At 33.4% G+C, this 27,747-nt stretch overlaps 2 protein-coding genes and 1 long non-coding RNA gene across 5 annotated transcripts; 2 read left to right on the forward strand and 1 right to left on the reverse strand.

Moving 5' to 3' along the window:
• Positions 1-247: 247 nt before the first annotated feature.
• On the reverse strand, positions 248-22,122 carry LOC122522570 (aminopeptidase N). 3 transcript variants are annotated; one of them, XM_043643763.1, is made up of 17 exons: positions 22,017-22,121; positions 8,573-8,931; positions 8,048-8,469; positions 6,008-6,380; positions 4,712-5,010; positions 3,764-3,922; positions 3,346-3,645; positions 3,012-3,195; positions 2,753-2,909; positions 2,600-2,681; positions 2,344-2,527; positions 2,076-2,283; positions 1,715-1,992; positions 1,421-1,620; positions 1,034-1,345; positions 870-951; positions 248-789 (listed from the first exon to the last, which is right to left on the reverse strand). In XM_043643763.1, the coding sequence occupies exons 4-17, from the start codon at positions 6,365-6,367 to the stop codon at positions 640-642; spliced, it is 2,955 nt and encodes a 984-aa protein (XP_043499698.1). In that variant the 5' UTR covers positions 6,368-6,380; positions 8,048-8,469; positions 8,573-8,931; positions 22,017-22,121; the 3' UTR covers positions 248-639. The 3 variants fall into 3 exon arrangements, with proteins under 3 accessions (XP_043499698.1, XP_043499696.1, XP_043499697.1); XM_043643761.1 differs by lacking the exon at positions 8,048-8,469; XM_043643762.1 differs by lacking the exons at positions 8,048-8,469; positions 8,573-8,931 and having other exon boundaries at positions 22,017-22,122.
• LOC122522572 lies at positions 13,195-17,811 on the forward strand. The gene is made up of 3 exons (XR_006305102.1): positions 13,195-13,432; positions 17,417-17,482; positions 17,729-17,811. It is a non-coding gene; the product is annotated as an uncharacterized LOC122522572 (long non-coding RNA).
• Positions 17,818-19,843, forward strand: LOC122522571 (organic cation transporter protein). The gene has a single exon (XM_043643764.1). It carries the CDS (start codon positions 17,951-17,953, stop codon positions 19,646-19,648), a length of 1,698 nt encoding a protein of 565 aa, XP_043499699.1. The 5' UTR covers positions 17,818-17,950; the 3' UTR covers positions 19,649-19,843.
• Positions 22,123-27,747: the final 5,625 nt, after the last annotated feature.

Genomic DNA, 27,747 nt, shown 5'->3' on the forward strand with positions numbered 1-27,747 from the left:
CTTCTGCGCGTCACGCATTATCCTATGTAAATTATTTTTATTGATAATAACAATAACAAATTTATTCGTAATTAAGAAATCATACGTTCTTATCAAAATAAATCTTTTGAATTTTTTCCCTCCAACGAGTTAGTCCATAATATGATCTATACGTTCGTAAAAATAAAGATATATATAAAAATTGTATCTCGAAAGGATTTATAGAATGACGAAGGAAAAAATACTCTGGCTAATGTTATACACCATATTTTTTCTCAACAATCACTCATTGTTTTATTATTTATTTCACATTATATTATTCACGATTATCCATAAATCATCAGCCTCTTTCATATCATTGACGTATATTCTAAATATTATTCGTATAATACACATATTAATGTCGCGCACATATTTACAGATACATATAAAAACGCTTAAATATTATACTCTCTTGCGAACTTATTTAAACATTAAGTTCGGCAAATTTTCTTTTTTTATTAGCATATGCTTAACCAGAGTAAAAGAGATGCTAGTTGCAAAGATGTTTAAAACGTATTACGACTTTTAAGATTAAATGGCGTACCACGAGAATCCGCTATTTTAAATGCGGGATTGAACAATGATCGAGATATACCTATAGTAATCATTTGATCCGGATTACGCCGTGTTTCTTTGCAACCAATCGCGAATAGTCGCGTAATTATTGTCTAACCACCGTATATTCGCTTCAGCCTGCTCTACAGCTTGCTTGACGGTTCTGGTTGCACTACCAAGTTCGTTTTTGTTCTCCGCTATGAAATCGTATAGCTGTACGAAATGAAATATAATATTAATTACTATCGCAAAAGAAATGTTAAAATAAACAATTAGTATGTTAAAAAACTTACATCCTTGAGTTCATACTTTGTGTTGATACCCCTGGTCGCTGATTTAATGATATTGTTCATCAAAAGTAATGAAGTACCGAAACTGAAAAAAAGATTAAGAGACATAATGAACGATCCTATCGACCTAAAAAAATCAAAGAAATGATCAAATTTCAAAAACGTACTATTCTAATAGACGACTCCATTTGTTCCTGAGATAATTAAATGCCAAAGGATGACCGATAACGTTTCTAGCTACGGATCCAAAGACTCTCGTCGCGTCTTGCTTTCTGATACCAGAGTTCTCAGTAACTGCCCAATCTAAGTATCTACTTAATATCCAAACTTCTCGACTGCAACCAAGCGCCTGTAATAGCAAATCCTTCTCCGAGCCCACATTGGTATTTAAGTATCTTTGCCAAGCAAAGTCCCATTCGACTTGACCACCCGCCCGAATAGCGGTACAGTAGACCACACTCTTCAGGTTTGGTGAAATTCTTAATTCAAAAACGATCATTTTATTCTCTTTTTTTATTTTTAAATAAAAATAAGAAAACGAATTTGTTACTTACGGATTATTCGTATCAGGATCTGGCGTTTTTCGCCAATTGTAAAATTGATTAGCTGCATTACCAACGCAATCTTCGTGACCAAAAGTACATGCCCAATTAAGAACGTCAATTCTTGTAAATACAGTTAATTGTGGATCCCCAGGTTTGTCCGAAAACCCAACTTGCTTGTACACATTATCCAAAAGCTTCAGAGTGTAAATCTTAAAGAATAAATGACACATCGTTAAATAGATATATTCGATAATCAAAATTTCGATAAACATCGAATGAAAATTGACTAATGTTTTCCCGTACCCTAAATTTATCGTAACCAGGTAGCATTATTAACATATCGTCTAAATAATTCAATGCAGTTAGAGCAGATTTCCATGGCAAATAATCGGTTTCGTGTGCCAAATAAGATGTGACGTCTAAAGCGATCGAGTAATCTAGTCTACCTGCTCTGGCCAAATTAAGAGCATCATCGATCAACTGAGCTCTATTGATCGTCGATATGTCCCTGAAGTTATCCTTATTTAACTGTTTTATAATTAATTGCCAGTTACCTCTATCGTAATTGACTCGATAGTAACCTGTTAAATTCGTTTATTTTGTTTATCATTGACGTTCTATAAAGAATTAAGAATATCGGAAAAGAAAATATATATGAAAGTACCAGTTTCAAGGATGTTGAAAATAACCCATTGATGTGCGGTAGCATTTAAACTCGGCAAATTAATCGAAGGTTCTGCTTTCATCCAATGGTTAGGCTGAGTCCGATTGAAATTTAATTCTTGTTCGTTCGTGTACGTAATGGGAATCCACCAAAGTGGTTCGGGCCCCATCATAGTAATCATAGAACTATTTTGGAGCATGAAACGTTCCTAAAGGGATACAAAGTTAACGGAAACTCTTACAGATTGCAGATAGATAAATAAACCAACCTGAGTTAGAGTGGCAGCACCATTAAGATAATTTCGTGTTACGGTAACAACAGGGAAACCAGTTTGAAGGGTCCACGTATCCATAATTTGTTGGACCGTAATAGAGGGATCCAAAACCTTATCTTTATGCGCTTGTTTCGTAAGTGCGTTCCATAAATCGTTTTGTTCGGCACTTTGGTATGCTCTATATATATATATAAGAAAATATTAATTTTATTTTAATTTTAAATAACATCAACTAGATCATTATTTATACTTTTCTGTCAAATAATTCGTGAGTCCTCGTTTGAAAACATCCGTCGTAAGAAAATGATCCATCATCCTTAGGATAGAAGCACCTGTAAAACGTGACGATTAATGTAATCGCGATTGCAATCTTTTAATGATATATTTCAATCGTCGTGCACACCTTTTTCGTAAGAAATTCTATCGAAAATTTCACTAATCTCATCGGGATGTCCAACCTCTATCGATATAGGGTGCGATGATTGTAAAGCATCTAATCCAAAGACCGATTGCACATCGTTAACAACAAATTGTTCCAAAACCTTCCACGATGGTTCTACCTAAAATATCGTATCAATATTTTCTTTAGTAAAAAATAAAGTGACAAGAAAAAAGAAGGAAAAAAAAAAAACAGAAACAATTTATTCACTTTGACAACTGACCGCGTTCATTCCGATGTATTCCACGTAACTGGCGAAACCTTCGTTCAGCCACAAATCCGACCACCAACTTGGTGTCACCAAATTTCCAAACCATTGATGAGCCAATTCATGAGCTACCACTGTAGCTACTCTTTGCAAATTACTACTGGTTGATACTCGTTCTTGATACAACATAGCCGTTTCTCTGTAATCATATTTATCCAAATGATATTCCATATCGTAGAAATTATTCATCGATTAGACACAAACATTATATATAAAAAGATTATTAGATTACCGATAGTTTGGATAGAAAAAAAAAAAACAAACAAACAAAAACTTTTACGCGAGTTACCTGTAAGTGATCAATCCCCAGTTCTCCATAGCACCAGCCGAAAAATCAGGTAACGCAACCATATCCATTTTCGGCAGGGGAAACTTTATTTTAAAGTAATCCTCGTAATATTCGAGTATCTTCGGGCCGATATCCAAGCTATAGTGAGATTGGTTAATTGCTTCTTTGCGTGCCCAAACTCTGAAGTTTCTAGACTCCGATTTTAGCATTTCGAAGTCGGAAACTATAAAAGCTACCAAGTAAGTAGACATTGGTACGGATTGCTCGTAATGATCCCATTCGTACGTGGGTAGATTAGGCCTATTGATGATGATAATAATAATAATAATAATAAGTAAGAACGATTCCTGATTTTCTTACATATTTATAAATTATTAAATAATTCTCAAAATGTAAATGTCATAAATAAATATCTCACATTGGCTCGGGTTGTCCTTTTCTCGGCATATTCGAAATGGATGTCATATTTCTGGGCCGACCTATGCTAATCTGGAATTTAGCTTTCATGGCTGGCTCATCGAAGCACGGAAAGGCACGACGGGCGTCCGTTGCTTGAAACTGAGTCGTGGCAATCCATCTATAATTCAAGGATCGCGAAACCTTCGGTAAACATTCATCTGAAGGAAAACGACGGTTCTTAAAGTTTCACTGATAAACGCAATCTTCTTCTTATCACCTTCAGGCTAAAACTCTTTCAATAGAAACGATCTGTTTTTTTTTTCTTTTGAAGAAGAAGAAGAAGAAGAAGAAGATGAATTCTAAAGCTAGATAATATTGCACTATAGTCGATTCAAAAGACGACTAATTTTTTACGAGATCATTTCGAGTTGGAATAAGTTGAATGAACCCGACTTCGTCGCGTCCTCTTCGCTCAACTCTTCCTTTACTTTCGATCGGAGAAAGTATGAAATACATCCATACATAAAAGCATACTTAATATTTCGAACGTGAAATCAATGAAACTTTAGATCGAGTATTGGACTCGAGTAACATCGAATATTACACTACACACGTATCCATTTAAAATCGAATTTTATTTTATTCGTTTTCCCCTACCAACATTTATATTCAAAGATTTAATCTGCCTTGATATTTAACTATCGTATAAAAATAGAACGAGATAATATTAATTCGATCTATTGGAAGAGAATTTTAATAAGAAAGGGTTCTTATCTTAACGAATCGTATCGATGCATTCGATATACATAATACATTAACTATTTAGCATATTAACGATTATCCGAATTGATCGCATTTTAATGGCCTTTTTAATCGGGAATAAAAAAAGAAAACAATTAAAAAAGAAAAACGTTTAAACTCGTTTGCGATAGAAGATGGAATTATTATTGTTATGGGTATAAGTTACCTCGTTTGATTGCCGACGGTGTAGGAGCTTCTGTAGAAACCTTGAAGGTAATCGTTCAGATGACCAACGAACTTGAGATGCACCACGTATTGCTTACCCTCCTTCAACGTGTCCGACGTTTTAATCACATGGAACTGCCTTTCTGTGTCGTTTTTCTGCTCGACGATTGTAATCGGTTTTGTTTTATTACCAGACAGAGAAAATTCCCTTATACTTGTAAGGGATTCGTCGATTTTCATGTCGGTAGCATGAAGCGTAACATTGTTCGTATTTTCTGTTACGTTTACTAAAATAGTTACCTGAAAATTGTAAACGAATGTTTGTCACCGTAACGAAATAAACTTAAAAATTACCCTAACTTTTTTACAATCGACGAAATCGTTTTATAGAAATCTATGAATGATAAAAATAATTTTTTTTAAATTTAAACTTGCCCAAGGAAAATGTTAAAGTATGATCTTACTAAATAAAAGACTTTCTATTTCTCTCATTCCCATTCTCGTTGTCTTTAATCTAATCAATAAAAAAATCGATCTCTCGAATATATACTGGAAAAGGATCTAAAAGGATTTCAAAGAAAAAAGGTAGAAACAACATCGGCCTTTCTAATGATCAATGACACTTCTCTTTTCTCGTTGTTTACCGTTGCAACTGTTCAATGAGAAATGAAGCGGCATTCCTTACTTTCTAATTGTGATCGGTCAGCTGGTAGTTTCGAACAGGTACTTTCACCTCCGGGCTACGGGAGTTATAGTATCTTATACGTTTTCGTTCGAAACTTTAGAGAAAGAGACTGATAGAATGAAAAATGAAAGACGTTAATAAGAAAAAAAACCGAAGGAGAGAAGAGGAAATGCTCGAAGCCAAATGGGAAAGCGAAAATTCAATTGCCCGTTGAAATTGAATTTGCGAATTGTGAGGTATATATATATATGTATATCAATAAATTAAGCTTCATTTGTGACAAAATAAAAGTACGACAATTTCGTGAACAAATTCGTAAAACGTTGGAACTTTCGAAAATTAATCGGCCAAAAAGTTCGTTGGATTGTAAGCTAAGTGAAATTTGTTCCCAAGTATCTGGCACGTTCGAAATCGATTTGTAATCTCGATGGGATGAGAGAGAGAGAGAAAGAGAGAGAGAGACAGAGACATAATAATTTCCATTCGCATCGACATCAGTAATTGGAATGATAAAGCCTTTCTAACGTTTTCTCTTTAGACTATTAGATAATTATCTTATTCGTCTTCCCTTTTGATATGTAAATGTAGTTTAAGTATCAACGGAACACGTACCTCACCGTTGAAAGTGAAGTTTCCTTCCCATATGAAAGGTACGAGTCGTAACTCGTATGAGTCCGGTATAACCGATTTCGGTAATCTGACGTCGATTTTCTTTTTGTTCGCCGTGTCACCGGAAAATGACCTAGGTGATGGCTCGCCGAACAGATTATTCGCTTCGTCGCACGATTTTGTTTGTTTTTCTTCGATGCAGGGTGCATAATGATAAACCAATAGTCCGGTTACCACCAAAGAAATGAGAAATATTGTACAAACGAAGAATGCACCGCAACGAGAAATCGTGCATCCTTTCGTTCGTCCGAATGTTGTTGTGTGTGCATCCATCATTGCCAGAACCTCATGAGATTGAGTCATATCATGTGTGCACCTAGAAACGAAAGAACGACAATTTAGATTATTTCATATTTTTAAATTTAACAATCTTATTATTGTTTTTATTATTTCATATGAAGTCATAGAAAAATGTGTATACGTTGAGCGTTTTAAAATTCAAAATTAATTTAACATTTTATTTAATACTCGACCTAACTCGTTAATGATGCGAAACTTTACGAATGCAACGAAAAAACAACGATCCTTAATTCGCAATCCATACGATGTAATGGTTCTTTTTTTTCTTTTTCATAAGATCGAAAGATAACAATAGCTTACCAGTACTCTTTAAGATTTTACGATAAAACTATGTTTTTTGGATCATCGTCTAAATGAGGTTAAGGTAAGCAATCATTATAAGTAATTTCACGTACCACGGAGAACGTGTCAAGGATAGGAAACATAAGGAAAACGAGGATTCTTGCACCGTACTTCGTCGCTTTCATTCGTCAGAGATTTACTGAACTTGGACGTGAGAGTAATCGATAAGTATGTGTTGATTACTCAGTTGAAGGTGCAATCGATCTCTTGAATTTATTTAGTTACTTGCAATCCTTGCGAAGAATTTTCCATCGAAATAATACAAATATTATATTATCGGTTCAACATCCTCGTCGTTAATGATCCCTTTACAATATTATATCCTTCGAGAAATATAAGCTTAAGTATACCTATATATACATATGTGTGTATGTACTAGCTTACGCACGCGATACCTTACATCACAAGTCAAAAGGAAAACACATTTTATCTCTCGGCAAAATTTTCCGCTTGACTGTGAAGCCTTAAAAACTTTTTTCGATATAAAAAAGAAAAAAAAAAAAAAGAAAAGAAAAGAATAGAAAATAAGAGATAAGAAAAAAAGAAACAAACTTGTTCCTTGAAAGTCACAAGGATACAAGCTAAAATTGTCATACAATTTCGTAAGATTTTAAAACGAAATTCTTTCGAAGCTTTATTTTTGGTAAATGAATTGTTATGTTAAATCTTTGGAATGAGAAGCTCACGTTGTGTTTGTTAGAGAGAATTTAACGTTAACTTCAACGTCCCTTCCGGCCAGAGATTTACACTACGTAATTAAATTACTACAAGCGACTAAACAAGGATTGCATATGAGAGAGAGAGAGAGAGAGAGAGAAAGGGGAGAATGATGGTTGGGTTGCTTTAAAGCACTTCAACTCGTTGTCGCGTACCTTTTTTGCTTTGCTTTTTTTATCAATGAAATATAGAAAAATGTTCTCTCGTCAGCTAGATAAAACATGTTTTTCTTTGATTAACAACAATCAGTAGAATGAGAAACGCATTAAATAATATTAAGTACAAAAAGAATAGATTAGATATTGTAAGCTCTCCATCTGTAAGGAAGTAATCAAGAAATTGCAATTTACTCGTTCGCATTCTTAGTGCTAAACAGTACGATAAGCGTTTCATGTTTTTCCAAGAATATGCATTAACAAACTAACAGAAAAAGCCGACGAAAAAGTGAGATCATTGCTGACGCGTATATAATTTTTCTCTTTTAAAAGGAAACGAATTATTTTCAAAAGACACTCAGAGTATTAAAACGTTTTCATGATTCTCTATCATAATATTTCTTTATTATTATAATATTATTCTCTCTCTCTCTCTCTCTTTTTTTCTCTTCGTAACATTATCCTTTACCTCCTCGTCCTCCTCCTACTCCTACTCCGTCTCCTCCTCAATTTCCTCTTCCTTCTCCTCCTCTTTGTTTCTGTTTATGTTTTTTTATTATCTTAATACATTTCAAGTTGCCGTTTATGTCAATAACAGAAGATAAGATCGAAGATTTATTCGTATTTCGACGAGACAAACCAATAGCAGATACTAATAATAATACACAGGAGAACGAACGAAATAATTCATTGATTGTTCGATCAAACACAGTGCCGACTAATTATTATTATTTCACTTGGAAAATAATCACTGTCTCTCCTTATCGGTTTATCGTTTCAATTCTCTCTCTCTCTCTCTCGCTCTCATTAATTAAACGTTAATATCGTTATTGACTAATTTTGAATTGATAAAATCACTTGATTTTCTTCTCCGCGAGGATCGATAAATTCCTTCGAGACAAATTATTTCAATGATATTTCGATGTTAGTTTCGCAAAGAAAAAAAGAAAGAAAATAGAAAGAAAATTCCGTGATAAGAAAAAAACAAACTCACTTCCTTTATCCGCAAAAGAAGAGGTGCCTTGGGTGGGTGGAGGGGGGGGCTTTTGTATGGGGGAGGTAAACGAATTTGTTTTTCTTCCGAATGGTGGTGAAAATATTTGTTATTTCTTCTTGGAAAATCGTGAAAACTATAATCAGGATCAGTCGCGAAAAACACACCTCCGTTCAGCTCGAAGTTCCGCGCGCAACTGCCAAGGACGGGAGCCGTAATCCGGCTTCATACTTCTTCCTCCGTACTCTCCTTGCCATCGAAGTTTCCTGCTTGCCCATCTCGGTGGTATCGTTTTCCGTTCCTTCCTAACATCCTTCCTTCCCACCTGCATACCATCTTCCGGATAACCGTAAGAAGCCCTACAATCGATTTCCTGTAGGATTCGATATATTCCACATGCGATCTTTATTAGAAATATTCTTTATTTCCAAGGATATGATCTCTCTAACATATATTTTATGTTTTCTTTCTTTATTTCTTTACTTTCTTTCGCAATTTTTCCATTCAATCTGCAAACGAAACCGATTCGTATTTTCTAAAACTTACGAAGTAATCAAAAATATCGTTTTCTTTTTTTTTTTTTAATTAATTAAAGATAGATCATTAGAGAAACTTTTTGTTCATTCGCATTTTCGTATTCAATTACTCGACTATTAAATAAAATAATATCGATTACAACGATAATAATATAAATCGATAATATGTTCTTAGCTTCGTTAAAAGCATCGTGTAATTCGAATCCTTGAACCATGTTTTATGATAATTACAGAAATGAAAAGGAAACAAATTAATTGCATTTCAACAAGCTGTTACAGAGATTATTATTCACTTATAAATTTATCTAGATTTAAGATGAATCGGTAACGAACAATGTGTAAAATATTACAAGATATTTTTTTCTTCTCACGATTAATTAAATTACAACTCTACGACAGAGGATTAATGCAAGTAACGTTAATACAGTACGACGAGAACGTAAACAATGATTCTTTCGAAGATATTTTTCTATTAATAAACAAAATTATATACATATCTAATGTATACAATAATTTTATTGTTTTATTATAAACAACGAGTCACGTATTATCGATACAAACACATTGTTTCAACTGTTATAATATTATATTTTTACATCTAACGTTATCGATCTATTGTAATATTTTATACTGTTAAAACGCATGAGAATTTATTATACCTATGTTTAATCGTGCTATTTTGTAAAAGTTAACGATCATACATTTTATGATGTCAGTTTATTTCATCGTTTAACTTGCACAAATGTATAGGGCATGGTATATATCAAGCCAAGTAAACGTGTATATATCTACATCGATACGATAAATCGACCAAAGATATAACTTTCCCCTAACATATTTTTCATTCTTTTTTTTTCTTTTTTTTTTTTTTTCCGCATCTTTTAGCCCCGAAGTCACATATAATTCAAGTGTACGGTGATGAACGCTCTTAAAGTGGACCTATCATTTTCGTATCTTCATTTATATTATCGATTATATATATATATGAATAATGAATTTAATATTCGTTTGTGATACATTATTGTTTCATAACTTGCTATTGTCATCAGTTAAATTCGATTATTCATCCTGGTCTGGCGCTATTTCATTATAAAACCATTGCATATATGCGGTTAACAAAAGCATCTGAATGCCAAGGACAATTTTTTTTTGTTTCCTCTTTTCTGGAGAAAATATTCTACAGACGCGAAGGAATGAGTCATCAAACGAGTTATAATTAATGATATCTGTGTCATCAGGCGGAGAATCATTTCGCACGTTGAGTCATTACTCCTCCGACGATCGGAAAGATCGATGGTATTTTCTTATTAATCCTTGATCGTTCTTTTTTTTTTCTTTTTCTTCCACTCGAAAAACTGCATCATTTTTATAATTATAACGTAAGTGAATATATAGTTTCGTATAAATGTAAAAAATAAAAAGTCAGTTAAATATTTGCCGATAATAATAATTAAAAAAAAAAGAGCGCACGCACATTTTAATAATAATTCCTATAGAATTTTGTTCGCGTTCGTTCAAATTCGTAGTTTTAATTTGAGATAATTTATGCGAACTAGAAACGTTTGAAATGTGCAGACCCGAATCATAACGAAAATCGTATCATTGCATACAGTTGAAAACTGCTTTGCAATTACGCGAAGTTTGAAAGGGAGAGAGAAATTCTCTCTAAAAAAAAATACGTAATTTTGTTCAATTTATTTTGTATAAAAAAAAAAACTTTTTCTAATATTTATTCCGATTATGTGTATAACAATAATAATGTTGAATTATAAGAAAAAACTACGTCATATATTCATGACAATATATAACACGATAGCGAGATAAATAATTACATTAGTTTGAAACATAGAAAACAAGAATGTTTCGTAAGCAATGGATAATTTAATCTTAAGGATTAAAGGGTATAAAATAGAAGCGTGCGTACGAGTTAACATATGATCACTTTCAATTAACCAATTGTTGTGTAGCCAAGGATTGGTGATGTGCGACTTGTCATACGAGACAGAACAAAATTATTGAATCTTGTAAAAAAAATGTGTGAAACATTTAAAAAGAACAAAACATAAAGAGAAAGAATATCGTGCGAGAGAATAAACGAATTCAATTTTAACAATGATTAAAAATAAGATTAGCATTTTTTATCTTCGTTTTTTCTTCCCTTTTTTCTATCGACTAAGCTACGCTGGGTGAATTTTCGAAACAATTACTGTAAAAGAGTATCGAACGAAGGGGGGGAGGAGGGGGAGTGGGGAGTGGTTTGGGGGTTAAAGCAAAAGGATAGCTTTTATAGTTTCGATAGGTTAGACGATAATCGAATTTCTTGAGGAAGCACTCGAGATCTGTATGGGGGCGACTCGAAAATCCTCGTCGCACGTAATCCGATGCCGAAAGGAACGCGGACGTGTTGTTCCCCGTCTACGTTACAATTGGATCAAATTCCATCATTGTGGTGTACCCTTACCGAACACGAAACACCACCACCACCACTACCACCACCACCATTCATTGCCTCTGCCAATAGTTCGTGCGTATTAGAGGGGAAACGAATTAGACCTATCTTTCGTAATATGTGTACACATTCGTGTATCCAGTAAATACTATTGTTTAGGAAAAGAAAACTAAGTAAAACCTTTTAAAAATGTTTCCAAGGGACTGGGATAATAATTGTCTTTTATAAAAGTCGACTTATAAAAGAAATTATAATAAGAAAAGTCAATTATCTCTATAGGTATTAGTTTGCCGCCAGACAAACGGTAAACTCGGGCTTGTATTTGCTACTAGCACGTATCATTATCCACTTGGCACACGCACGCTGACTTCCTCCTTGCGCCTCGTATATATGCTCTTAAACTAAATCGTATAATTGGATGACGAGTGATGTACCTTCTGTGTCAACTCGTCCCTCGAACGAATAACTCGATCTTCTCTCTTATACGAGCCGACGTATCCTAATCGTTTTAAAGGACAAGCCTGTTTCAGGAATTCCTCCTCCTCCCCCCTCCCCCTAACGATTAACGATCTTTTCGATTTCTTTTTGGATTCTTGGATTCTTGTTTCTCGTTCCACAACGCGGTTTAATGATATACATTTATTTCGATGCAACACACGATTACAGCATTTAAAGAGATAAGATAATATATTTAGAACGGTTTTGATATTCCGTTAGGTGAGAAGTATTTTTTCTTTTTTTCTTTTTTATAATCTCTCCTTTTAATATGATAAGCAAAGATAAAAATCAATGTAATACCGTTTCAACGTGGATTGCGTGCAGTAACCGGTATATGCAGTAATTAATGCATTCGCACGGTACTTTCATACCAAAAGCGTATAGCATAACGAGTCGTTCGAGATAATTTAGATTTGTTTCGATGTTATTACGGGGACCTTCGAAATATTCCTTCAATTTAAATCTACAATGTGTCCTATATACTTCCTCAATTATTTCTGCTTCATTGTTCTTCAGTAATTTTGCGCACAGACACAATTTGCATATTATGCAAACCAACTTGTCTACCTCGGTGTATAAATTTTTAATTTTAATAAACTCGATCTTACCAAGAAGCTATTTAACTTTGACTACGCTACTATCTACTCTGAATCACTGAATTATTATTTAACAAATTAATTTATTTCCTTTTACTTTTATACATTTAATCAAAGAACAGGAAGAAAATCAAATATATAATATTTACCATGATTCAATGCTCCTTCTTTTCTTTTATAATTTTATTATAATTGTATTTATGATTCATACGTTATCTCTTAATTGAAAAGTAATTAATTTCAAATAATGAAACCCACAAGAATTTCGTCTTATACGATATAAAATTGTGGATAATGATGTGATAAGGAATAGAGAAAATAGTATAGTTATCATAAATAAACTGATAAGCATACATACACATACACAGATATGTTTGTTGAGAAATATATACGATATACCATAGATAACCATTGGAACAAGTACATGCAATCAAAAAAATATCATTCCCCCAAACATTTCGGTCGAATAATTGAGAAATGTTACTCGTCGTGTAGTAAATTATCCGCGATAAGCGCTACTTTCCTGTTATTTCATAAAGCTTGGAATGCAGTACTAAATTCCTTCACCAGAGTGCACGAAATCACCCGAAGCTTTGAAAACACGAAGTGTCGAGAGAAAGAGAACAGAACGATGTCGAGCTTTTAACGGTTCGCCCTTCTTCGTATTCTCTTTTTTTTCAAAATCTTAATCTTCATTTTCTTCTTTTGTCTTAACGTCAACACAGTAAACACACACAAGTAACACAAATTCATCCGACACATCCAAGAAATATCCAAATAAGTAAGTAAAAAAAATGTCTTTCATTCGATCACACTTCCGAATAATAATAAATGAATCAGTCAGTGGTTGGTTGTTCATCAGAAAAAGAAGAAAAAAATCTTTCCGTTTCCGATAAATCTCCACGTGACTGCATTATCGTACCGCGAGAACTTGATAAAATCGTGCGATAATAATATGAAACATACGTAAATCGTAGGAAAAAAAAAACAGAAACAAAGAAAGGGGGGGGAAAAAAAGTAACCGGTTTTGGTGTTTTATCGCGATGATAGGAGCCAAAGCTCCTTTCCCCGATTCTTGGTAATTCCCAGAGCAGCTCTTTGCTATTCGATAGGAGCATTAAATGTTTTTCCTCGGTCGTGTTTCTCCGGCGCCAGGCAGTCGGCAAACCGGATAGCTCGGAACGAACGGGCACACAACAGTTTTCTGCTTCTTCTTGCTTAGATACTTGCATATCTGTGCTGTGCATTTACGTGTGTGTGAGTGTGTATGTGTGTGTCTGTTGCATACAAATACGTTAAAAGGTAGAACGAAATCCATTTAAGCATATTGGATCACTAGGCTCTGCTTGGTGTTACCAAGTCTGCAGGTGGTCCTCCCACCCTTTCCACCAACCCCCTACCCCTTTTTAAAAATCCAATATTCCTTCGATTTCCCGCCCTTCTTTCCTACTACGGCGACGACGCAATGACTATAATAGAGAAGCGTCCTCTCGTTACCAACCGATTCATTCGCCTTCCAATCTTTTTTCCGATGGACAAGAACTATTCCTTCAGAGAACTTTCCTTTTTAATCTTTTATATACACACGTCTATTATTATTATTATTATTATTATTATTTAACAAAAACTGTATAATTTATTTCGACAATTTATATCACGGCGTGTGCGCTTTTATTTTAAATTCTTAAATTTCAATCTCATCATTTTATCCCGAGAGTTAAATTATTATCATCATCATTATCATCATCATCATTATCATCGATGCGATACTTTTCTTTTATCGCGGTGCTCGTAATTATACGAGTAAACGTTATCTAATGGGTTTCTAAGTGACAAAGACAAAGAAGATTGAAATACAGAATTGGAACGATGCAATGAGAAAAAATATATATCTTTGATAAATTCGGTTAATGGGACATTATCTTAATATTCTTGCAATCTTTTACGAAGTTAACGGTACGAGCCACGATTAAAAGAATCTCTCTCCCTGGAGCCCTTCGATTTCGATCGTTTCAATTTCAATGAACTTTTATTAGATTGTAAACGTTCTTTTCTCTTCTCTATCCCATTTTCTCCTTCTCTTCTCATTCTTTCTTTCTTTCTTTCTTTCTTTCTTTCAATGCTAAGAACTCGATTAAGAAAAAAAAAACAGCAAACGAATAGAAGAGAAAGTATTTTCTTTTCTTTTTTTTTTTTTGAAAAAACGATCTCAGGTAATTCGAATAATTAATGGAAAGAAGAGAGCAGTCACCCTACTCGAGAATCGAAATCCTTGAAGAAGTAGAATCGACTGACATGAGCGACCAAGCAAGCAAGCAAGCGAATGAAATTGCATCGTTTACCGTTAAACGTTCTCCCTGCTCACTTTTATCGAGCTCTTTCTGTACGAATGGGACGCATAACTGCTTAGTATCGCAATACAACGTTCATCTTTGAGCACTTGCTAAAATATATATATATATATTTATTTATACGTTGTATACGTTTACATAAATATGCACTTCTGTGTGCGAACGTGTGTTATGCGATAATCGCATCGTTCGCAAGAAGACTTTTATGGAAAAAGAAAATCGTAACTTCGAAGCTGTCAAGACATATTTTACATTAACATCAGACAATATTATTGCATTCTTAAATGTCGTCCGACAACGACAACAACATTTTTAACCTCGATCTTTTTTTATTTCGTATTTTGAATAAAAAGTCTCCTCGAGAGACGTTTTTTTTTTTAAATATTCTTCAATAATTTTACACATTGCTGTAAAACCTTATAAAATATTCATCGAGGACTGTATTTGTTCGCAAAAGAATTCGAGATTGTTGTTAACCAAAAACTCACGATATTCGATAATAAATTAGTTCGATAACAAAAGAACGGATATCAATAGCGTATAAAATTATAATAATTATGAAATATTTGTACATATTTCATTTTAATTTTAGACAATATTTTATCAACAATTTATCTAGTTAATTTCAAATTATCAAACGATAACTGATATTTAAGCAGCACGTGCTCATTCTTTAAGCCTATATATCGAGTAACGTAATCACTGAACACACTCGTGTACCTGACGTCCCTCCCCTCGAACACACGAGTTATCTGTCAATAGTCATTTCGTTGCTCAGAACGTTTTATGTTGATGAAACTGACGGCAGGCACGTGGATCGTCAAGTTGATAAGAGCGTTTCCTCTCTCTCTTTCTCTCTCTTAGGAGCACAATAGTTGATATCTAATGTCAAGGTCGAATTTTGTAAGATGTTAATAATTGAGATGAGCTGCCGGCCGTTCGAGTTATTTAAGACGATTAGTGGTTTCGCAGCTCGTTTAACATATTTATCTAATAACATCTACGTGTGTGTGTGTGTGTGTGCGCACGTGTGAGTTCGAATACGTTAAAAACACGTACGCGAGCTTACATCGACAAACGAAATTATCATTGCCCAGCCAATTACTGGCCGGAACAATAGAGAAATATGTATAACTACTACATAGTTGTTCACAATAAAAGATTACAAAAAAAATAACAGAAAGGAAGAAAGAGGTCAGCATACGAGTCAGCATACGTCACATTTTCCACTACTCTTTGCTACATAAGTTCATTGACATTTGAAGCCAGTTTTGCTACTACAGACTCTTGAGAAATACGTTGATCAGTAAACGTACATCCGTTCGTTCTTCCACGGAGTAACGGATCGGAGTAAACCTCGCCGTTGACTTACTACTCGCCACTTGCATCGGAGTTAGGTACTGCTAATGCATTCGCGTTTGACAAGAATACTAAGTGCATAGAGGAAAATGTTTAATCGACCGAATAGATCTATGAGATCAAATGAGAAAACCGGTTATTTGTTAATTGACTTTTACGACATTCATGCGAATAAGAAAAACAAGAATTATTTTTCGTGATTCTAATACTATGAATAATTAATAGTGCGAAGTGATTCGATCAAAAAAAAAAAAAAAAAAAAGAAAAAGGAAACAAAACAAAATATACCACTTTCGAAAATGAAAAGTATTTATTCGCGAAGGATAATTTATTCTAATAATTTCATTGACGTCATTTTATTCGGTGTCACGAACTATTTTAAAATAAATTAATGCTCGCGTCATTAAACTTAGAAAAATTCTTTTCAATATTACGAAACAATAACGAAACTATCTAAGCGCGTTCCGAAGGTCCTTTTTTTTTCTATTTTATTTTTTTTCTCTTCTTCGTTCCTTTCTCTTTTTTTCGTATATCATTGAGAAAACGAGGACAGTTCGAAAAAGTTTTAGTTCGTATATGAAAGTATACGAAAGGAATTCTAAATTGTTCGTATACTTTAATTTATTTAATGTCATCGTTCACAAGTTTTTTCCTATAATTGAAAGAGATAAGAATATTTGCTCACCTTGCAAATGGACATATGTTAATGCACAATATTGTTACGTTCGAGTTGACTCCACGTATGTCACAATGGCTTATTCTGACCTATGCAAAAACGATTGTCCTTGAAGATTGCGTGAATCGTACGTTAAAAGACTTTAGATATCGTATCGGTAATTGACTTCCTCAGACGCATACAAATGCAAAACGTTAGAAAATCGAAAGAATCGTCGATTCTTTTATTTCGAATAAATATTCCCATCGTTGAATATTTCTGTATGTAATGTAATCTTAATTTTGTTTCTTTTTTATTTTTGTTATAAAATATATTAAGAAAGAAAAGAGAATATCGTACTCGAGTTCACACTGATATGAATTATTTTTTTTCTTTTCAGAATTGAACGAACGAGTCTGAAGTTCCGACTCGTTCACTATCGTTTTCTATATCGTAAAATTATCAAGTAAGTTACGTTACGTTCATCGCAATTTCCAATACATATTCATATACATACGTATATACGTATACGATTATCATAATTCGATTTTTTTTAAAATTAGAAATATATGCAAGAACTAAGTAACTTTATTTATATAGAATTTTCAATAAGCTAAACTAATAAATAATAAATTGATAAATATTACGAGGAAACATTATTAGAATCTTTCATTAATATTATTCTTTTTACTCTTTTTTTTCTTCTCTCTAGAAAAAATGTATTCGAAAAGAAATCATCGATACACGTGACACGTGTATCGCAAGGACAACAATCCTTTCTGTATTTAAAAAAAGAAGAAAGATAAATATCTCCAGCAGACAGTCTTGAGTTTATCAAACAGCTTAGTTATACGTAGACAGTAGAACGAAGCGGTTCCGAAACACCTCTTACGGAATTGTTGGTTCGCATACTTTCGATTTCACTGACGACAAGATGGCGAGCGTCGATAATGATTTGGAGGAACTCATGGGACACCTAGGAGAATTTGGGAAATATCAATTCTGGCAATTTTCTTTACACATCGTTGGAGCATTGACTGCGGGATTGCATATGATAACATTATTGACTGTTGCCGCAGTGCCTGCTTACAAATGTGTTGTACCAGTAATCAAATCAACTCTGATTGACACGTTCGATGAATCATTGGTAGAAGGTAACGTAACCAACATGATAATGGAACCAAAAGCATTGACCACTTGTAATTACTTGGACGAATTTAACGTAACAAAACAATGCGAATCGTGGACATATGACACGGAATATTTCAAATCGTCACGTGGTATGGAATGGAATTTCGTATGTTCGCGTAGGTGGATGGGAGCCGTTGCTCAATCGGCATATATGTTCGGCGTGTTCGTCGGAGCCGTGACCTTGGGCAGTCTGGCCGATAAATACGGAAGAAAGATTATTTTTTACATCTCCGCGGTACTGCAATTGATACTCGGTACCATAGTTGCATTCGTCAACGAGTATTACACATTCCTCGTAGTTAGATTTTTCTACGGTGTCTTTGGCTCAGCTGGGTCTTACATAACTGGATTCGTATTGACCATGGAACTCGTGGGCGCATCTAAGAGGACCATGTGCGGTATAATGTTCCAATTAGCTTTCGCAACCGGTTTTATGTTGGTCGCTGCTTGGGGTGCTTTAATCAAGGATCGGACATGGCTGCAAATCATTTACGGACTCCACAGTGCATTAATGTTAGGACACTGGTGGCTCATGGATGAATCCCCGAGATGGTTATGGGCTCAAGGCCGAACCAAAGAGGCAGTGGAGATCGTTAAGAGGGCCCTAAAGATGAACGGAAATAACGTCAACTTAAATGGCGGAAAATTACTCGTGAGATCGCAGATAAAACAGAGATCCGAGGATGATCAAGTACATAGCGGAGTTGACTTATTGAAAACACCTAATCTTCGTAAGAAGACCTTGAACGTATGCCTCAATTGGTTCGCCAATTCGATCGTTTATTACGGATTATCTTTAAATTCTGGAAATCTCGTTGGGAATCCTTACTTGATGTTATTCTTGAGTGGTCTCGTCGAAATACCATCGTATATATTTTTGATATTCGTGATGGATCGTACTGGTAGAAGGTGTCTCGTCAGCACGTTCATGTTGATCGGTGGCTTGTGCTGCATATGTGCAGCATTTATCTCCAAGGATAACGATATTGGTGCAACGGTAACGGTTATTATAGTATTGTTTGGTAAAGCATGTATTGCGGCATCCTTCGCAGTAATCTACAATTACACAGCCGAATTATTTCCCACGGTGTTGAGGAACACGGCCCTTGGTATTGGATCAATGTGCGCTCGTCTCAGCGGTGCCCTAACACCGTTGATCATGCTCTTAGACTTTCTTGACCCAAAGGTACCAGCCACGTTGTTTGGTATAGTAGCCTTGGCTTCTGGCTTCCTGTCACTTTACCTACCAGAAACTGTAAATCAACCTATGCCGGAAACTATCGAGGACGGCGAGAACTTCGGTAAACACGACACGTGTTTTACCACTTGCTTCGGAAAAAGAACTCACCAATCTGTCGACACTAACGACGTTATTCTCGATCAAGTTAATAATAAGGAAGAAAAGGATAAATTGGATGAAACTTATCATAGTATGCAATAGTATACCTTTCATAGTATGCAAGCAGATTTATTTCTTTTTGTTTTTTTTTTTTAAATCATCCTCTCTCTCTCTCTCTCTCTCTCATATTTTATTTTTTTAACGAAAAATAATTTTAATTTAAGACAACGTATAAACTCATCCATATTTTATACGGAAATAATTTCTCTCAACTCAGGAACGTGTCTCGTAACATCGGGAAACAATCGCAACGAACGTATATATTACTTATTTTTTCTCATTCGTTTTAAAGTCATTTTGATTTTATGTTACATCGTTAGACAATGCATACGCGGAACAGGTAAATAAACGCCGATTGACGCCACCGCGATCATTATAAGATAAGTAATAAAAATAACTATAGTGCCTTTTATCTAGCAGTAATTCAAACTGGTTTTTATATATATATATATGTATGATTACGAACACATAGCGATCGTTTATTTTCCTCTTAAAATGTGAACACAACAAATATAATTATCTAATTGCAAGTTATGACCGTAGCAGTTATGCGACTTGCAAAGGATCGATTTAATCCGTTATTGTTCACGTTTTTATATAATTAATTTTTAATGGAAAATTCTAATGACAAATCTATAAATATATTTAAATATACATACACATATATAAATATATATAATAATAATAATATATTTTTACTATTGATATATAAAGAAAAACATTTATCCTGATTCTAATTTTTAACATATTAAAAAACAATATGCGAATATGTAATAAAATTGTAAAATAGAAATTTATAAAATATATTTAAACTAAAAAATAACGTGTCAAAATTGATGAAACATTTATTACTTTTTTTTTTAATTGACATATACGCGTCATCTATATTATATATATGTATATCGATTTATTTATAAGTCATCGGGTAGTGCACTTTGGCAAAGTTTCGCCGACAGTGCTAAAGTTAAGGACCGAACGAGATAAGGGAGCGAATGGAGGTTTAAAGCGCTTCTATGACCTTAATCGCACGAGATGCAATTCCAGGATGATCCCCTTATGAGCTATCCTTTGGTCTAGGTGGAGCTATCTCTCACACTCATTCTCACTCGTTCTCTCTCTCTCACTCGTTCTCTCTCTCTCACTCATTCTTCCTCACACTAGGTAGCCTATATCTTCTCACTTAGGTTCTATCCGCGTGTAACAGGCTAATGGAAAAAGTTGATCGTTTCGTGACGGTGACCCAACCAACAACGTTTTTCCAATCATAAAGTTTGAAAAACTGCGCGCGGCTTGGCCTAACTTTTTTGCTTCTTGTTTTATACTTAACTGTCCCTCTAACTGTTCCATTTTATTATTTTCTTTCGTATTACGAAGAAACAAATTAATACAAAGCAAAGAATTTCCTTTTGTTTCTTTCTCGAAAATGTTTTACTTTCCAAACGACAATTCGTGCGTTATGATAATTATAACACTTATTGTTGTTAGTCTCTCTTTAATTCTGATAAATGAAAATAATTTCGAACGTTTTGCTGTACAAGCGTTTGACATACTATCGCAGCGATAGAAAATTCAGGTTATGCCTTTCACTCGCGTTACTGGCTAAATCTATGGGGTATTTTTATGTAGTCACGCTTGATTGTTTTCTTACGTCGTTATTGCTTCAATGTTATTCAATGAAATTCATCTAATCGGTATTGAAAAAACAAATTCAATATTTTCTAATCGAATGTTTTGCAATTGTACGGGTAGATAATGATTGAAAACTTTCAAATATGTATAATTTTTTGTTTGGAAAAAGAAAGAGAGAGAGAGAGAGAGAATTATTCATTAATTATAACGTATAACGAAATAATACAAACGATTTTAATAATTTATTAGCATTTAATGTTACCCTTAACGTTTTGTTTGTTTTATTACAAAGTGCAGTCACATTTTTCGCTTTTTTCTCCCCGAAGGTTAAACGTATCACACAAGTAATTATTCTATTCGCGTACGTGTCCTGATAAAATGCGTGATGCACTGTGAATGGTTCGACAACATTAAACCTAAGAATGCAATAGAATATCCACCTAACGCGCCGCTCAGCTCAGACCTTTATCCTCTCGTAAATATCACGTGCCGACACGAGTGTCGACAATTTGTTTAATCATTCATTTTCGACGTAGCCAGTAGAAAAATTAACAGGATAATAATCGTCATTGCCAATGTTCGTCTTTGATATTTTTTAAACTTATAATAATAAAAATAAAATAAAAATAGAACAAATATTTAACTTTCGCTAACGCAAACGTTCGTGTTAACGAAAAGTATTTCGGAAAAGTTTTCAAAGATATGAAATAGATTTCTCGTCGCAATTCAAAAATAAAAAAATAAAATATATAAACAATAGGTCTATAAAAAATAGTCTCACCTGTGATATTAGACTCGCGTATTGCCATTCGTCTTTGATAATTCAGGTGGTACAAATGGTTGGACACCCAGGACACCCTGTACCGACTATCGCGCGTCGTCAACTGAAACTGTGCGTGCAGTTGCGTGCCGGTTAAAATGCTGAAAACATTGTACAAGGCGCGCGCAACTCTATCAAATATTCGAGCTCTTTGTGTCTCTCGAGGGACTATCGACCTTTTCCTGAATCTTCTTCCCTTTGGATGTCGTTATGCCATCATCGTGATCTCTAGTTCTGCAAACTTTACCAAATACTCTTTAATTTTTTCTTATCCCAAATACATTTACAACGTTTCTCGATGTAAATGATTGAAAAAAAAAAAGAAAAAAAGAAAAAGATGGATCAGAATCATGAGGGGGATAGAGAGGGGGTAGGTGACATCACCTCGTGATTAGTTTTCGTCCTCGAAAATCGACATCCTACCGAGAGAACAATGGCTTTTAATTAAGATGAACCTCCGATCGATTCGAAAAGGGCCGTACTATTCGTTCGACCGTACTATTTCTACTGATTAGATTTTCCTAAATTGGTGAGAAAAGTTAAGATCGATATTGAGGTAGGTACCTTTTCAAATTAGGAATATTATACTTTTTCAATTCGACTCGAGCAACGAAGCACATCATTGAATTCATTCCATTCAATCGAAAAGGATTTATAGTAATCGAAATTATTTAGATGATTCAAGCACGCGTTTTATAATCGTCATCGAATGACTAAATCTAACAGTATATCCTGTTACTAATTCTTTACCGCGAAAGATGTATAATACTTAAGAAGAATACGAAATAATAATATTAGAAAACAATGTTAAATCTTTTTCTATTATTTCGTCGTCGGGGAACGAAGTTATCTTAACTTGCGAATAATTTCTTCCGTTTCTTTTCGTCGCGACAAAACGCTTGCTTGGACAAACCTCGTAATCCCTTAAATAAGACGAAAGATTTTCTTCGAGCGTTTGCCAGTTAAAACAAAATGCATTATTAAAGAAGAAAAACAAATCTTGACGAAACATTTTACGAGGAAAAGTTTTGTTAAGTACTATACATCTCTATTATTATTATTATTATTATTGTTATTATTATTACAGAAGTGAGTATAAGTAGAAAGAACAAAAAACTTATTCAGAGCAGGAAACTTTAAGAAAAAAAGAATCTTTTGAAAACCTGATGGTTGCGAGAATCATCGAGAGTTGGAACTCCCTTAATACTTGGTACGCCATTTCATTAACAACCTTTCTCTCTTCCTCTCTCTTTCTTTTTTCTCTCTCTCTCTCTCTCTTTGTAGCTTTATAATGAAGGAAAATAAGCGACAAAGGGAGTGCGTAATTTTAATGCGAAATCAACGTCCTCGATATTTCGCAAGATAATCTTTAACATTAATAAATAACAATAGGTTGATAAATTCTTTTTTTACGAAGAAAAAATGATTCATTAAATTCTAAATTTTTGTTTATTTCCCTCTAGATATTATCATGAGGTTAATAAATTTAAGAGAAAATCATTATAATAATCATTATTGCGAAGACTTATTATATATCAATGTACATATTTTTAATCATAAACTTTTCCTTGTTACAACATGGCTCGTTTTATGCTGGTACGACCTCGTGATACGAAAATGAGGATTAATAAGTAAACGCTATGTAAAATAGAGGATATTAGATTAAACATCGTTTTCTTTGAATAATAACATTTTATAGTTGTGATATATTACATTCTTAAAAAAAATAAAACGATGATTTGTAACCGTGGAATTGAAATTAAATCAAAAATTATATCTTATTATAAAATTCTTAGTTACGTTTTCGAAGTATCTGGTTTATAAGATTCTTACGAGAAATAGCAAAAGAAAGAGATAGAAAATGATAATAAAAAATAAACGAAAATTCAATAATCTTTTTTTGTCTCATATAACGGTGTACATACATACCATAGTGATTTATAAACATACCGTAATCCTAATTGCATGAATAATGAACAAATATACGTAAATTTCCGGTACAACGTCCTATTAAAGTATATTATTAAATCGAAAATCGAATAGATATCTAATTAAAATATACACGGTATATGTGAGTAAATAAAGGTACTACGCATGGCATATATTGATCGCGTAACTTGCCCGGCCGAGTTTGCTTTTAATTATACGCTACCAGTGTCTCCGATGGAAGAAGCATCGGTGTCAAAAAGAAAAAAACATTTCATCTGGACATAGCATGTTTTTTTTTCTTTTTTTCGTTTTGTTTTTTTAAGATCGTTCCGCTTCGATTATGCGTGAGATGGGAGACTTGGAATTTTATGAAGTGTATAATTATTTTAATAATGCCCCACTTTCTCGTTCAAAATTGGTCTCGAAATTGGCATTAGGAGTGAATTTTTTTTTTTTTGAAAAATATTTTACAACAATAATATTATATTCAAAGATCTCTTATTATTTTTTTCTTTTTCTGTCGATTATTTATATTAATGTAAGAAAATCATATGGTATAGAAATGATTGCATTTAAAGTAGTATGTACTGACAGTTGTAAAATAAAACTATAAACCGATCATAGATTCAAAGAGAAAACATTTGAATACGTAAAACAATTCGGAAGGTTTCTTATCACTAGATGGTAATATAATTATCTTATATTATTTTAATAGATTTAAAAGATAGAACATCTAGCCAAAGAATATACAGAAGTACATAGAAGCTCACAAGTCTCCTATTTTATCTACCCAGTTTCATTTTAGTTACTACTGGGATCAACAGTGGGCGAAAGTTGGTTCTTAACGCGATGACTGTACAATTCTATAAAAAAAATACAGTATTATATATAAATATATAAAATTTAAAATTAAACTGTTCTGATTTCAGCATTTTCTTAATTTTTATGTAATTTTTTGAATGCTCCTGCGCAGTGATGACTTCGAGGGTAAAATATTCCTGTAATGTAAGTAGAGTGCATTAGAGTATTAAAATAATTGTTAATAAATCGAAAAAAATGTTTATTGCAATTAAAAAGCACTGAGTATATGTTCGGAGCACCGTCCTCTTCGAAGTCTTCTGTTAGACTGAGTCATTGTCTTCTAGAAAATTATTTTTATTAAAAGTTGTTTATATGACCTCCCGAACGTTACGCATGCATATAAAAGAAATAATCCACCTAATTAATAGAATTTAATATTATAACGTTCCGATTTTAGTATTTTTATTATTTTTATGTAATTCTTTCAATAAATGTATATTTGTTTTAATGTTCTTGCGCAATGATGACTTCGAAGAGGTGGGGTAAAATTTTCGTCTAATAAAACATCAGAAAAAATTTATTTAATGTTCAAAGTACGTTAATAGGTATGTAATGTTTAAACCAATGCATATGTGTTAAAAAAAATCTTAAATACAAGTAGAGTGTGTTAGTGTATTAAAATAATTATTAATTAATCGATAGAAGTGTCTATTGTTGTCTAAAAGCTCGAAGAATATGTTCTGTCAACCGTCTTCCTCGAAATTCACCTTGAGATTAGCACTTTCTCTTTTATGAAAATTCTTTTATTGAAAGTTGTTTATATGACTTTCCAAATAAGGAAATTCTATTTATCACGAATATTATTCCCGTTATATACATGCGCAACGTTTTTAAAGTAAGATACGTTCTAAAGAGAACGCGAGTGAGCAAGGAAAGATTTCACTATTACCCAAAGAGTTATATATTAAACAAAATGTGTATATTAACTATTGGTAAGCTGATATCCACTATTACCGATTGCAAAAAACAAGAATCTACTATAACTGAGCAAACGTGTTGAAAAATTATTGATCGGTTAAGTAGAAATTGAAAGTAATCAACCGAGTATCCAACCGACCAGATATTTCCAAAAGTACGAGTCAGTTATTCGCATAAGGTCTACTATAGGATATGAAATCTACGATCGATAAGACAGGAATCTACTACATAATTTGTCTTAATATTAATGATATAAAAAATGTTTATTGCTTCAATTTTGATTGGTTCAATAAAAAGTATTATATCGTGGAAATAAAAAATGTTGTACTCGTTAGATTACTTCGATATCTTTTTTTTTTTTAGAGAAAAATAGTAGCTATGAGGTTGAAACAAATGTATAAAACAATGATGACCGAGGATGAAAACTTTTAATTAAAGTATGCCATAAACATTTTCCATAATAATAATCACAAAGAAAATATTTAAGTGGCTTTTCTACGGTTAACAAAATCCGTATACGTATAGTTATAATATTATATATAAGCCTTTGAAGAATGAACGTTCAAGAGGAGTATATCGAGCATCGTTAATGTTTCGTATGTTAGTAGTGTTTCAAGTTAACGTTAGCGAAAGCATTTTGTCTACGGAAAATACATTATTTCACAAGCACGCGACGGTGCAAAGGAATTTAAACGGAGCTTTTGAAGACACATTAATAAACTACATTCGCCGCTGTAAAGTTTGGACGGTTGCTTATATTTGAAGGGTCACACGAGTGAGAAAATGAAATCTTGCTAATTATGTTAATTTAATAGAATCATAATACGTTAGCGTCGGGATAATCGTGAGCGTCTAATTAAAATTTCACGCGGAAGAGTTTTGAAAAGGATCTTAACTCGATACTTGAATAAAACTTCCTGGCCAAAAAGTAAGATGTACACGCACACACGCGCGCGCGCACACACACGCACACGCATACTATCATTTTTTTTTTTTTCTTTTCCCTTCGGCTACACTTTCTTTTCGCGCGTTCGTAGCGTTTTACGCTCAACCAACAAGGATATTCGTTATAATATGCAAATTAATGTACCACCAGCAATGTGTCGCATTCTCTTTGCATCAAGCGTATAAACCATGAAAAAATTTCAATTAAATCTATTATTCGCGGATATTATATTTAAATATTGTTAAATAATATGAAATAAACGTTCGAGCAAGATTATTCTAATTGTAATAAATCGTATTCCTTCGATCCATTTAGTATCTTACATTCATTTAAATATCACATTGTACTTAAAGAAACAAAATAAAATAAAAAAAAGAAGAAAGTTATTCGACAAAGCCAATAGTATCGCGTGCCACGAATTGAAATCGAGTTAAAACATCGATCGAATAACTTTTTTTTTAAATACCACGAGAATAGTAGATGGGGGTGAACGAACGTGACCGATTAAAAATTTGCATTAACGAAACAAAAATCTAGAAGAGAAAAATTCTTCTTAGCATTCGTAATATTTTCAATATATTTCGAAACGATTAATAGTAGATATCGGCGGTTATTTCGTTCGTAAATGTCGCATGGGATCGTTTTCAACGTCGTTTACTCCTTTCTTTCGATCATAGACGTGTTCGTTTCTCTCCTATGTGGTAGATTCGAGAAGAAGGAACAGATAGTGACCTGGAAATCGGAAGACAGTCATTATTTCGCGATCAGACAGCGATGATCATTCTTCAAGGTATTCAGATCAGCTGACTGATGGAATGAAGAGATTACTATCGAGAACCTGAATAAAGTAGGATTACTTAAAAAAAACCTACATATATAGTAGTTTTCTTAAAGCCTTAAGTTCTGAAAAAAAAAGGTTAAAAGAAGAGGAAGAAAATAAAAAAGAAAAGAAAGGGGGAAAGAGAGAAGGAGAATGTTCGCAGTCCATTTGTTTTGATCGGATTTTCAAGTGTCTAGCGATTTTGCAGCCGTAAGCTC

This window comes from Polistes fuscatus, unplaced genomic scaffold (genome assembly GCF_010416935.1).
Source record: "Polistes fuscatus isolate 324 unplaced genomic scaffold, CU_Pfus_HIC Scaffold5, whole genome shotgun sequence".
Classification (NCBI taxonomy): domain Eukaryota; kingdom Metazoa; phylum Arthropoda; class Insecta; order Hymenoptera; family Vespidae; genus Polistes; species Polistes fuscatus.